The 13,879-nt window shown below is 47.0% G+C and overlaps 1 protein-coding gene across 1 annotated transcript in view; it reads right to left on the bottom strand.

Moving 5' to 3' along the window:
- Window positions 1-3,440: 3,440 nt before the first annotated feature.
- stra6l (STRA6-like) overlaps window positions 3,441-13,879 on the bottom strand; it is a 51,699-nt gene continuing 41,260 nt past the window's right edge. Inside the window, exons 17-18 of the mRNA XM_060915643.1 lie at window positions 3,776-3,916; window positions 3,441-3,649 (exon numbers count right to left, since the gene is read on the bottom strand). Coding sequence (XP_060771626.1) covers window positions 3,441-3,649; window positions 3,776-3,916 — 350 coding nt within the window. The remainder of the gene's footprint in view (window positions 3,650-3,775; window positions 3,917-13,879) is intronic.

Genomic DNA, 13,879 nt, shown 5'->3' with positions numbered 1-13,879 from the left:
GAGAGATGGAGGGATGCACTGGAACGAAGAGGAATGAAGGTGAGCAGGAGCAAAACAGAATACATGTGCATCAGTGAGAATGGGGATGAGAGTGTAGTGAAGATGCGAGGAGTAGATGTAAAGAAAGTTGGTGAATTCAAGTACCTGGGGTCAACTGTGCAGGAAAATGGAGGCTGCGATAGTGAGGTGAGAAAGAGAGTGCAGGCAGGGTGGAGCAGTTGGAGAAGGATTTCAGGAGTCATTTGTGATCGGAAAGTCCCAGCAAAAGTGAAAGGTATGTGTGAGACCAGCTGTGATGTCTGGATTGGAGACCGTACCCTTAACGAAGAGACAGGACGCGAAGTTGAGGATGTTAAGGTTTGCGATGGGAGGTTGGACAGGATAAGGAACAAGCACATCAGGAGAGCTTGGGAATGAAGCTAAGAGAGATGAGACTGAGATGGTACGGGCACATCCTGAGAAGAGATGCAGAGCATGTGGGAAGGAGAATGTTGAGGATGGAGCTGCCAGGCAAATGAAAACGACGAGATATATGGATGTGGTGAGAGAGGACATGAAAGTGGCAGGTATGGGAGAGAAGGATGCGGAAGACAGAGAGCGATGGAGACGAAAGATCCGCTGTGGCGACCCCTAATCGGGAGCAGCCAAAAGAAGAAGATTGATTAGCCGATGTGAATACTTAAACAGAACAGCAAGTTAATGTAGCTGAACAGATTTATTATTATTATAAAAAAAAAAAAAAAAAATCACATTTGGTTTTAACTCCAGCAAAATTATTACAAGTTGAATAATAGTTTAAACTAATATCTGTAATTGTTTGAAATGTTTTTGTTTTTTTTCCCATTAAAATGTCACACAAAACAGAAGTTACTGTTAAAATCTGCTTTTATTTGGAAAAAAAAAAAGTTTGACGCAACAGCATTAGAACAATAATAATAATAATAAAAAATCAAAACATTATTGGAGACGATTAACAAAAGCTGGACGCTCTCATTCCTTTACTTTTAACCAGAATAATATTTATTTCATGTATTTTACATTTGTGTAGTAGCCTAACCGGTGTGCTAATTGGTGATGCTAATTGTATCCACCCACTGATTAGCTACAAATTTTACAAACTGGAAAAAAATCGACCAAATTAACAAAACAAAGCACATTAATTGATCCAATCTGGGTCACACGTCGACAACATTGCCATTAAAACACTTTACAGGCAGAATATCAGGGTTAATCACACATAAATGATTAAAAAAAGTGCTTTATATCTCACCTGAAGCTTTGCTAATTTCTACTCGGAATCGTTTGAGCCGCTCGACTCTGCGCGCCCAGTATATCACGTACTCGCCAATGAATCGACTCTTTAAAGTGAATCGATTCGCAAGAACAAACGAATCCTGCGTTTTGTTAGTAAAGCTGCTGAAGCAATATATTGTTTAAAGTGCCATTCCACCATTGGATGTATTCTTTGGCATAAAATACAATATATTTTATGACAACATGACTAGACAGAGGAATCTTTTAGCTTCAAAATGATATATCAAACATAATTTTTTGACAACGACAAGTATATTAATTTTGCGACCAAAGTCACCTACCCTTTTAATTTCCGCGCGGTAGTGAAACGTGATGTCATCGGCAGGTTCCCCTTCTTGTGTACCACGTCACGTGTGACGTGGCACAGATTATCAGCAATGGCGGATAGAACGCGATTTCCACTTGTCGATTGCTGTGCCGATATTCACCATCGACCGTCTCCTTTGGGCATCACTTGCTATTTTCCTTCGCTTCTTTTCCGAAGCTGACAATCGCGTTCTATCCGCCATTGCTGATAATCTGTGCCACGTCACACGTGACGTGGTACACAAGAAGGGGAACCTGCTGATGACATCACGTTTCACTACCGCGCGGAAATTAAAAGGGTAGGTGACTTTGGTCGCAAAATTAATATACTTGTCGTTGTCAAAAAATTATGTTTGATATATCATTTTGAAGCTAAAAGATTTCTCTGTCTAGTCATGTTGTCATAAAATATATTGTATTTTATGCCAAAAAAAATACATCCAGTGGTGGAATGGCACTTTAAGATTACACTGGAATGTTAATAATTGATGATGAAATTGTGTTTTCATATGTATTTTTGTCTTTGTTTCATGAATATGTTAATTAAAATGAGTTAAATTCAACAAAACTGAAGTACACTTGAGGGATATTTTCATCATACAAGCAAATAAAAACCATCATTTCTCTTATCAAACATAATAATAATAATAATAATAATAGAAGCTGCAGGACAGACCAGTGATAAAAAGTGAGTGGAACCTAGGAAATTTGTGGGTTATCATTTGATGCTAAGTATAAAAAAAGATAACTTCAGCCTTTTTTTTTTTAGTATTTCAGCAGCACATGTAAAGGGAAACCTAAATGTTGATGTTCTGGATGGTTCTCATTTCCATTGTCACTGAGTCTTTACATTGTCGATATAAAACAAAATGGTTAAAAATTAGCTGGCTTATGCTAAGTCTGGGGCGGCACAGTGGTGTAGTGGTTAGCACTGTCGTCTCACAGCAAGAAGGTCCGGGTTCGAGCCCAGTGGCCGGCGAGGGCCTTTCTGTGCGGAGTTTGCATGTTCTCCCCGTGTCCGCGTGGGTTTCCTCCGGGTGCTCCGGTTTCCCCCACAGTCCAAAGACATGCAGGTTAGGTTAACTGGTGACTCTAAATTGACCGTAGGTGTGAATGTGAGTGTGAATGGTTGTCTGTGTCTATGTGTCAGCCCTGCGATGACCTGGCGACTTGTCCAGGGTGTACCCCGCCTTTCACCCGTAGTCAGCTGGGATAGGCTCCAGCTTGCCTGCGACCCTGTAGAACAGGATAAAGCGGCTAAAGATAATGAGATGAGATGCTAAGTCTGCATTTCCTAGTTGCCTAGTAACAGTGTTCTTACATCTTTAACCACTTCCACAAAGTGAGTTATTTCTTTGCCTCGTGTTAACGACTTCTGATAATTATTTTGTTGATTTTAATTAAATGCAAAATAATAATTATTTAGACTTTTTTCCCTTCAAGTACTCATTCAGGATTATGAGAATTACCCATAATGCTTTGGTAACAATGTAACATTCAAATGACTGTAGTAAACTAATAAAGTGTAACGTGAAAGCTGCATTATTTATACAATCTGTATACGGTAGCTTGCTATCACGTGCTAGCCTGTTAACCACTTTGCCGATTAGCACACAATATATTAGCTAGCTATCAAACAGGCTACAATTCTAGTGACTCCTCTTTGTACATCAGTATCTATATACATCATCCCAGCACTTTTTTTTGTTTGTTTGTTTTGCAACCACTGTTACTCCTCTTTCAGACACTGCCGTCAGGGATCTCGAGCTTTCTCTGTTTTCCAGGAGAGCCTCTGGAAGTGTGTCATTATTCGATTGTAGTTACGGTACATCATCGTTATGCTGTCGGATACGCTGGTCTTTCTCAAGTTGCGATGACAGTGTTATCACCCGGGCAACGGTGAGCTGGTCTTGGTTGCTGTGGAGGTTGTTGCTATGGGGCCTCTTCCTCAGCAGAATGAGTTTTGGGTTTCTGAGCAGGGTATAGAGGAGATGCCAGCGGGTATGGGCCCTGCTGACTCTTGAGAATTCTGCGTAAGAGAAGAACAGTTTATGGAACAAATTTGACTTTCTCACCATCACTACAACTGATATTTTCTGTGCGTTTAGAATGGTGTGTTCTGAATGGCCGAAGCAGCAGGTATTTGTTTTCTGACCTGCATTGTCAAATTGTGCGTATGTGTTCACAGCCCTCTGTCGATGCAGGGTGTGTTTGAGTAGCAGGTGACAGAAACACACCAGAACTGGATTACTGTGATGATGATCTGCAATTATCATTCCAACCCACGTACAGTAACCTGAGAACGAACAAATAAACAAAAATCATTGTGAATCAAGGTTACAAAACGGTATTCTGTAATGTTGTGAATGTTTTTTTCACTCGTAGTCATGATGGTGGGAACTGGGCTAGTTTTCTTATCTTTATTACCACAAAGTAACGTTATGAAAATCTCATCTCATCATCTGTAGCTGCTTTATCCTGTTCTACAGGGTCGCAGGCAAGCTGGAGCCTATCCCAGCTGACTACGGGTGAAAGGCGGGGTACACCCTGGACAAGTCGCCAGGTCATCACAGGGCTGACACATAGACACAGACAACCATTCACACTCACATTCACACCTACGGTCAATTTAGAGTCACCAGTTAACCTAACCTGCATGTCTTTGGACTGTGGGGGAAACCGGAGCACCCGGAGGAAACCCACGCGGATACGGGGAGAACATGCAAACTCCACACAGAAAGGCCCTCGCCGGCCACGGGGCTCGAACCCGGACCTTCTTGCTGTGAGGCGACAGCACTAACCAATACACCACCGTGCCGCCCGTTATGAAAATACTACAAATAATTTTACCAACATTCCTTAATAGTAGTTTTGAGAGCTTTTCGACTTTTGTACATACTGCTGCGAGCATTATCTGGGTTTAGAAAAATAACATTCAAGTTATCATTTAATTAAACAAAGAATAATTTATTTTAAAAAATTGTAAACCTTAATGGTCCTTTAGTTCTTCTAGGTTCTAAGTGTCTGACAGAAAAATCTTTTCAAGCAGAGTCCTGTTGGAGTCCTTAAAGGGATCCTCCAGCGGATTTATTCTCAAACTTATTTTAAGTAAAAGTAGTCACGGATTTCAAAACTTTCATTTTGGGAGTCCAAACAGCGTTTGAGAAAAATGAATTCTCTTTAAAATGCCAGATGGTCTTCCTGCGGTGGTGACGTATGCGATGACATCAGGTAGCGGTTGCTTGGAGCAACTCAGCTGTTTATACACTCTGTTTACATTATAGTTTTGCTAGTTTTACAAGTATTTTACCAAATTTATCAGTTTTAAATAAGTATGCCTCATTGTGTAGCATATAAATGGCACAAAGATGCTAAAAAGAAAACACAAGCTGGAACTAGACTGCATTTCCACAGAGAAAATGCCAAGTGTGCTTGCTCAGCTGTGGCAAAGTATCAGTGACAGAAACTGGATCAGACGTGAGACCTCACGCTGTCGCCTCACAGCAAGAAGGTCTGGGTTCGAGCCCAGTGGCCGGTGAGAGCCTTTCTGTGTGGAGTTTGCATGTTCTCCCCGTGTCCGCGTGGGTTTCCTCCGGGTGCTCCGGTTTCCCCCACAGTCCAAAGACATGCAGGTTAGGTTAACTGGTGACTCTAAATTGACCGTAGGTGTGAATGTGAGTGTGAATGGTTGTCTGTGTCTATGTGTCAGCCCTGTGATGACCTGGCGACTTGTCCAGGGTGTACCCCGCCTTTCGCCCGTAGTCAGCTGGGATAGGCTCCAGCTTGCCTGCGACCCTGTAGAACAAGATAAAGCGGCTAGAGATAATGAGATGAGATGAGATGAGACCTCATGCTGCAAAACCTTTTTTTGCATGATCTATAGAAAGTGTGTGTGGCTAAATATGTGGAGAGTGTGTGTGGGGGGGGCACAAAGTGTGTGTGTAGTGTGTGTATGTTTGTGTGCCTGCATGCTCTAAAATCTCGGTTTAAATTGGCTCAACTCGCAGCGTGACATAACACCTCATCTCATCTCATTATCTGTAGCCGCTTTATCCTGTTCTACAGGGTCGCAGGCAAGCTGGAGCCTATCCCAGCTGACTATGGGTGAAAGGCGGGGTACACCCTGGACAAGTCGCCAGGTCATCACAGGGCTGACACATAGACACAGACAACCATTCACACTCACATTCACACCTACGGTCAATTTAGAGTCACCAGTTAACCTAACCTGCATGTAACTGTGGGTGGTAAAAGAGATCAACTGGACTTGCTTGAAGATTCTTGAAGACGTTTCACCTCTCATCCGAAAGGCTTCTTCAGTTCTGTCTGACTAGTAGGGAGTATTAGGTATTTATCCTCTCATGGATGAAAAGCTCATCTAAGGTGTCGTTGAGTCATCCTGTTGGTGTGGGTCACTGGGGGCTGGATGTGAACGGCCTCGAGAGTCATTAGGATGATCAATGGATTGCCCGTTAAGGTGATCAATGGAATGCTGATTCTCTCTGTCCTCTTGTGAGTCACTGAAAACAGCTGGGTTTTGGTGTGCATTCAGTTGTCTGGGAAGTGTGCCAAGGACTTCATTATAGGTGGCTGATAAATGATGTCTTAGGCTACATCCACACGACAACGGCAACGAGATGTTATTTAAAAATATATCGCGTCCAAATGGGCAACGATCAGTAAAATATCAGGTCCATATGGCAACGCAACGCTTGCTGAAAACGATGCAATACACATGCCACACCTCTAGGGGCGCTGTAAGACGGTCCCTTCGGAGGCACCAGAACAATAGAAGAAGTAAGGACGCATGCGCATAAACTATTATGCGCGAGACTTCATATTAGCCACAAAGTCAGGAAAATCTGTTCGTAAAATTACATTATAATGACCAAATACAATGAAAAGTATTTTTCCAGTCTCACCTGTGAAAGGTAATCCCATGTGATCTCGTTTGGATGGCAAACCTGTTGGTACAGTTAAACGCAGCTAATCTTTATTCTCCGCTTTGACCTATCCAATATGGCGGCGAGGATGACGTATGATTCTACGCGGAAGGCGGCGTCTTTAATGGTCCGGAATAAATTGAATACTACACGTTGATGGATTAATTTGTTGTTTCTCACCTGTGAAAGGTAATCCCATGTGATCTCGTTTGGACGGTAAACCTGTTGGTACAGTTAAAGGCAGCGCATGAATCTTTATTCTCCGCTTTGATCTATCCAATATGGCGGCGAGGATGACGTATGATTCTACACGGAAGGCGGCGTCTTTAATGGTCCGGAATAAATTGAATACTACACGTTGATGGATTAATTTGTTGTTTCTCACCTGTGAAAGGTAATCCCATGTGATCTCGTTTGGACGGTAAACCTGTTGGTACAGTTAAAGGCAGCGCATGAATCTTTATTCTCCGCTTTGATCTATCCAATATGGCAGCGAGGATGACGTATGATTCTACGCGGAAGGCGGCTTCTTTAATGGTCCGGAATAAATTGAGTGCTACACGTTGATGGATTAATTTGCTCCTCTACGCCCTTTTTGAGGAATGTATTGTCGGACTTAAACCAACATCTGAAGAGGTGAGATCGCTCCTTTTTTTCCCTATTTTTGCTGGTGGGATTGACTCTGCCCTAAGGGCAGAGTCTCTCTCTCTCTCTCTCTCTCTCTCTCACTTTGCACCATTACACAATAAATATTCACAGTGAAAATATTTTGTAAGCGCGTTTCATGAACCAAGTTATAGGATTTGTTGACAACTCGCATCGCATAGCAATGAGAAGATCATTGGCACTACTGGTATTAAGAATCAGACCATTTCATAAATGAATATTTTGCTGTAGAGCTGCAGTGTTTGTACAATTGCATGTTTTTGCTTCACTATTACTGTCACTATTCTGCTTCTTGCATTACTTACTGTGAACTAACACTGAACATAATAATAATAATAATAATAATAATAATAATAATAATATCCAAGCTCGTGTTTCACTCTCACTAGTGCTCTGTAAGGCTTTTTCCTGGTGATATCCTGGTGATATTCGTTACACTTCTACCCGGCCTGAAGCACTCACAGTCATGTGGTTGTGACGTCATCGTAAACAAATCCGTTCTACTCATCCAGACGACTTCACAACGGCAACGTTGCCAGATCTTTCCACTCTGGAACCCGTTCTCAAAAAGATTGCGTTTTGGGCACCCAAAACGCCGGTGCAGTGTGGACGCCAGGCCTAAACGATAAGCAATTGTATCGGAGTCACCTGAATCCGTTGCCGTGTGGACAGGGCCTTAGACCACCACCTCTGTTCAGTGATGGCCGTTCCAGATTGACAAAAATAGCTTCTTTAACTCCTCGCTCATACCAACAATCCTCTCTGGCTAAAATGCGTACGTTGCAATCCTGAAATGAGTGTCCTTTGTTGTTAAGATGAAGGTAGACAGCAGAGTCCTGGCCTGAGGAACTGATTCTCTTGTGTTGAGCCATACGCCTGTGAAGCGGTTGTTTGGTTTCCCCAATATACGAGTCCGTGCATTCCTCACTGCACTGAATTGCAACCCTCACACTCACTAGACCAGATCAGTGTTCTAAATCTCAAATTTTATAGAAAATAAATCTGCATGTCTTTGGACTGTGGGGGAAGCCGGAGCACCTGGAGGAAACCCACATGGAGAACATGCAAACTCCACACAGAAAGGCCCTCGCCGGCCACAGGGCTCAAACCCGGACCTTCTTGCTGTGAGGCGATAGCGCTAACCACTACACCACTGTGCCGCCCCATGCTATAAAATCTTTTCTTAAATGATCTACATGGTGCTGGATAGATTAACAGAGAAAGAGAGTCTGTGGCATGGTTCAGGATGGACATGTCAGAGTTGGAACGGTGTTGATATCTCAAAAGCTGTGGGAGGAGTAGCGGTGCCAAAAAATGGGTGAATTAATAATAATAATAATGTTAGGACTTGGACTGTTTTGGCCTCTAGAGGCCGCTGTTATTTCCTTTTCGTGTCATGTTTATTTTGGCCTCTAGAGGCCGCCACTGTTCCTGTGTTTTGTGTTTTTGTTAATTGCCTGTTTAGTCCTAATTATCTTCACCTGTGTCCTTAATTAGTTTGTGTATTTATACCCCTGCGTTCAGTCCTCTTGTCACGGAGTCTTTATGCTGTTATGTTTATCTCCAGTTTCCTCTGTACCGTGTTCTTTGTTTTGCACTTTGCTTTTCTGGTTTTTTGGCTTTTGTTTTGTACCTTTTGGATATTTTTATTTTTGTGATCTTCTGAGCTTTTGCATTTTTGCCTTTTCCTTTTTGGACTTTGAACTTTTGATATTTTATTTTTCCCTTTGTCTTCCCAGTATTGGATTATACTCTTTGTTTTTGTTTTTTTGTTTTGCCCTGTATATAGTGTATATAGTATAAATAAACCTTTTTCTACTTCCGCCTCACGCCTCTGCATTTGAGTCATCCCCCTGGTGGCCTAGTGGGGGTTTGCTGGATTATCACACCAACGAACCAGGTTCGAATCCCAGCAAAACCCTAAGGCTGCTGGGCCATAGAAGGTTCACGCTGCATGCTGCACGCTACACGCGTGTAAAGAAAAGTGGACAAACGTAGCATGACTTGCTCTGGGCCATAGAACGGCGTTCACGTTGCACGCTGCACACTTCACGCGTGAAGCATGAAATGAACATGCACACATTTTTCTAGGCGTGAAGACGGAAATTCCAGTCAATGCATGCGGTCACCGCCGCACCAGCCAATCAGAACGGGTCTAGGGAGATAACGCTATGCTTTCAGGGGAAAACTTCAGAAAAAATATAATTGAATGGTATAATTGAAAAATAGTTCTTCATCGGGATTGTCAAGCAGATTATAGAATGTTCGGTGAAATTCACCACGGGTTTCTCGCAGAAGGAAGTGTTCTCGGCTCCAAATTCTGTTCCTTTTTCTCTTCCTCTGTCTCAGTAAAAGCAGAATGAGGCAATCGTCGTCATCCGAAGAGTCCATATTGTTGGTTACTCGGTCAAAGTAGAACAGACGCAACACGTGAACATCCAAGCATGAAGTTTAATGGCCCAGGGTCCGGTTCTTCACGTGAACGTGTAGCGTGTAGCGTGCAGCATGCAGCGTGCAGCGTGAACCTTCTATGGCCCAGCAGCCTAACAGAAAGACTCCGTCATGACCGACTCAGCAGAGGCTGCTTCAACTGTCTACCCGGCCAACCTTCAGGGAATTACGGCAGCTTTGACACGCTTCGGAGCAACCATGGACGCTCATGGACGTACGCTCACCAGCCAATGTGAGGCCCTTGCTCGCCACGAGGAACTGCTTCAGCAAATCGGGAAAACCCTGGCACAGCTGACATCTCTGCCTGCATCTCCTGATCCAGCTCCCGCTCCTGCTCCTGTGCCTCCTGCCATGCTGCCTTCTTCACCTTGCGAACCCAGCCTTCCTGCACCACAGAGGTACGACGGCAAGCACAGTGAGTGCCGAGAGTTCCTTACCCAGTGTCAACTCACCTTTGAGCTTCAGCCTACCACCTACACTACGGATCGCCGCAAGATTGCCTTTGTGATCACCTTATTAGCTGGTAAGGCGCGAGCCTGGGCTACTGCTATCTGGCAAAGACAGGGACCTGAGTGCCTTGATTTCCAGCTGTTCTCTGAAGAGATGCTTCGGGTCTTCGATCAGGCGGACATCAGTACCGACGCAGCCCGAAAGCTCATGTCCATCCGGCAAGGAGGAAGCGTCCCCTGGTGTCAGCCTTCCACCATGGTCTGTCTGACCCCATCAAGGATGGTCTGGCCTCTATTGGATGCCCAAGTGACCTTGAAAACCTCATCTCACATGCTATTCGTCTGGACAACAGGATGAGAGAACGCCACCAAGCCTTGAGCCCCCCCAGCCTCCCTACCTCTACCTGGAGACCGTCTACCTCCTTCAGTGACTGTCCAGAACCCATGCAAGTGGGTCGTACTCGCCTCTCCGCATCTGAGAGGGAGCGCAGAAGGAGGGACAAGTGCTGCATCTACTGTGGCAAGCCTGGTCACTTCCGAGCATCATGTCCTGAACTCTTGGGAAAAGGACCGCCCTGTCCAGCCGAGGGAGGGTTGTGACGGGGCCTACCCTCTCTCCCGGACTCCCTGGCCAAGGAATCTACATCCCGGTCTCCATCTCCTGGGGTGAGTCTGTCCACTCTTGTCAAGCTTTGTTAGACTCAGGGGCGGCTGGGAACTTTATGGATATTCACTTCGCCCAAAGCATCAATATTCCGACTGCACCTCTTGAAGTCCCACTGTCTGTGTCTGCCCTCAATGGCCAAGCGTTAGGTGATGGAAGAGTCACCCAAGTTACTTCTCCAGTCTTCCTCCAGTCTCAAGGTCACAAGGAAGAAATATCCCTGCACCTGATTCCTTCACCTGAGTTCCCAGTTATTCTAGGCCTTCCTTGGCTTACTCGCCACAACCCTCACATAGACTGGGTAACAAGCCAGGTTGTGGAATGGGGCCCTGCATGCCATGCCTCTTGTCTGCTCTCTAGCTCTCCTGTGTCTCCTGCTGAGCCCCCTGATCTCACAGAGTTATCTCAAGTTCCCACAGAGTACTGGGATCTCAAGGAGATATTCAGCAAGAGCAGGGCCGCCGTTCTTCCTCCGCACCGGGCCTACGACTGTGCCATCGACTTGCTCCCTGGGACTACCCCTCCTCGTGGCAGACTGTTTTCCCTCTCTCAGCCAGAACGCAAGGCCATGGAGGAATACCTCAAAGACGCCCTGGTCTCTGGGTTCATTCGACCCTCCACCTCACCTGCTGGTGCCGGCTTCTTCTTTGTCGGCAAGAAGGATGGGGGGCTCCGACCATGTATTGACTACAGGGGCCTGAACAAGATCACTGTGCGCAACCGATATCCCCTTCCGCTGATGTCCACTGCTTTCGACCTGCTCCAAGGCGCCACCGTCTTCACCAAGTTGGACCTACGGAACGCATACCACCTCATCCGTATCCGACATGGAGACGAGTGGAAGACTGCCTTTAACACCCCGTCTGGTGTTGCCCTTCGGCAACACCAGATGCCCTTCGGACTCACCAACGCACCAGCTGTTTTTCAGGCCCTAATCAACGACGTCTTAAGGGACATGATTAACCTGTACGTTTTTGTCTACCTCGACGACATCCTTATCTTCTCCAAGACCATGCAGGAGCACCGCCACCATGTCCGCCAGGTTCTCCAGAGGCTGCTACAGAACAATCTGTTCGCCAAGGCCCAAAAATGCGAATTTCATGTTCCCGAGGTCTCCTTTCTGGGATTTATTGTACGGACAGGCCAACTCCAAATGGACCCTGCCAAGACCCTGGCCGTCCGGGATTGGCCTACTCCCAAGTCCGTTAAGGAGGTTCAGCGGTTCTTAGGATTCGCTAACTTCTACCGCAAGTTCATCAGGAACTTCAGTTCTGTGGCAGCACCCATGTCAGACCTCACCAAAGGGACAGGTGGATCTTATGTCTGGTCTCCTCAGGCGGAAAAGGCGTTCAGAGACCTCAAGGACCGCTTCTGCACGGCACCCATTCTGGTCCTCCCGGACACCTCCCAACCATTCATCGTGGAGGTGGACGCCTCGGACAGTGGTGTCGGCGCGGTGCTCTCTCAACGTTCGGAAGGAAAGCTGCACCCCTGCGCTTACTTCTCCCACCGCCTGAGTCCTGCGGAGTCCCGGTACGATGTGGGGGATCGAGAACTGCTAGCAGTCAAACTGGCCCTTGAGGAGTGGAGGCACTGGCTGGAGGGAGCGCAACATCCATTCCTGGTTTGGACTGACCACAAGAACCTGGAGTACCTCCAGCAAGCCAAGAGACTTAACCCTCGACAGGCTAGGTGGGCCCTGTTTTTCAGTCGGTTTGACTTCACCTTCTCGTACCGCCCCGGCTCCAAGAACACCAAACCTGACGCACTGTCCAGGCTGTTCTCTGCCACTAACAGGGAGAATGAAGTCGGGCCTATTATCCCTGTGTCCCGGATTGTGGCCCCTGTCCGCTGGGGTATTGAGGAGGCTGTCCGACGAGCCCAACGCCAGGACCCCGGTCCTGGGACGGGGCCACCGGGCCTCTTGTATGTCCCACATCAAGCCCGGGCCAAGGTTCTCCAGTGGGGTCACTCTTCCCCTCTCACCGCCCACCCGGGAGCTCGGAGGACCCTGGACTTCCTGAAAAGACGCTTCTGGTGGCCTAACATGGAGCAGGAAGTAAGGTCATTTGTCCTGTCCTGTGAGGTTTGCACCAGAACCAAGAACCCACGACAGCGTCCCCAGGGTCTCCTGCATCCTCTGACCATTCCCCGGCGTCCCTGGTCCCACGTGGCAGTCGACTTCATCACGGGTCTCCCTGAGTCACAAGGTAACACGGTCATTTTGGTCATTGTTGACAGATTCTCCAAGGCCTGCCGCTTCATACCACTGTGCAAACTCCCCTCTGCTCTTGAAACAGCGAAACTTTTGTTTAATCATGTCTTCCGAGTCTTTGGTCTTCCACAGGACATCGTCTCAGACCGAGGGCCCCAGTTCTCCTCCCGAGTGTGGCACGGGTTCTGCAAGGTCATCAGAGCCACTGCCAGCCTCTCCTCTGGGTTTCACCCACAGTCCAATGGTCAGACGGAGAGGCTCAACCAGGACCTGGAAACCACCCTGCGAGGCCTGGCTATGGATAACCCGACATCGTGGAGCACCTGGCTGCCATGGGCAGAGTACGCCCACAACACCCTGCAGTCATCGGCCACCAAGCTGTCGCCATTCCAGTGCCAATTCGGGTTCCAGCCACCTCTGTTCCCGGACCAGGAGGAGGACGCGGGGGTGCCCTCGGTCAACCAATATGTGAGACGGTGTCGCAAGACCTGGAGCAAGGTCAGGAAGACCCTCATACAGACCTCCAGAACCAACCAGACTCAGGCCAACTGCCATAGAAGACCTGCACACACTTTCCGCCCTGGGCAGCGGGTTTGGCTGTCCACTAAGGACCTTCCGCTGCGGGTGGAGAACCGCAAGCTTGCTCCTCGCTACATTGGCCCCTTCAAGGTGGTGCGCAGGGTGAACCCTGTCTCCTACCGGCTCCAGTTGCCCTGGACTCTGAGGATCAACCCCACTTTCCATGTTTCCCTGTTGCGGCCCGTACTGACGTCTACGTATGCCCCTGCCCCTAGGAACCCCCCACCCCCCCGCATCTTCCAGGGGCAGACTGTGTTCACTGTGCATCGCCTGCTTGACTCCCGCCAGGTCC

The sequence above is a fragment of the Neoarius graeffei genome, chromosome 3 (genome assembly GCF_027579695.1).
Source record: "Neoarius graeffei isolate fNeoGra1 chromosome 3, fNeoGra1.pri, whole genome shotgun sequence".
Classification (NCBI taxonomy): Eukaryota; Metazoa; Chordata; class Actinopteri; order Siluriformes; family Ariidae; genus Neoarius; species Neoarius graeffei.
The sequence above is the reverse complement of the archived record's forward strand: the minus strand, read 5'-3'. Positions and strand labels throughout refer to the sequence as shown.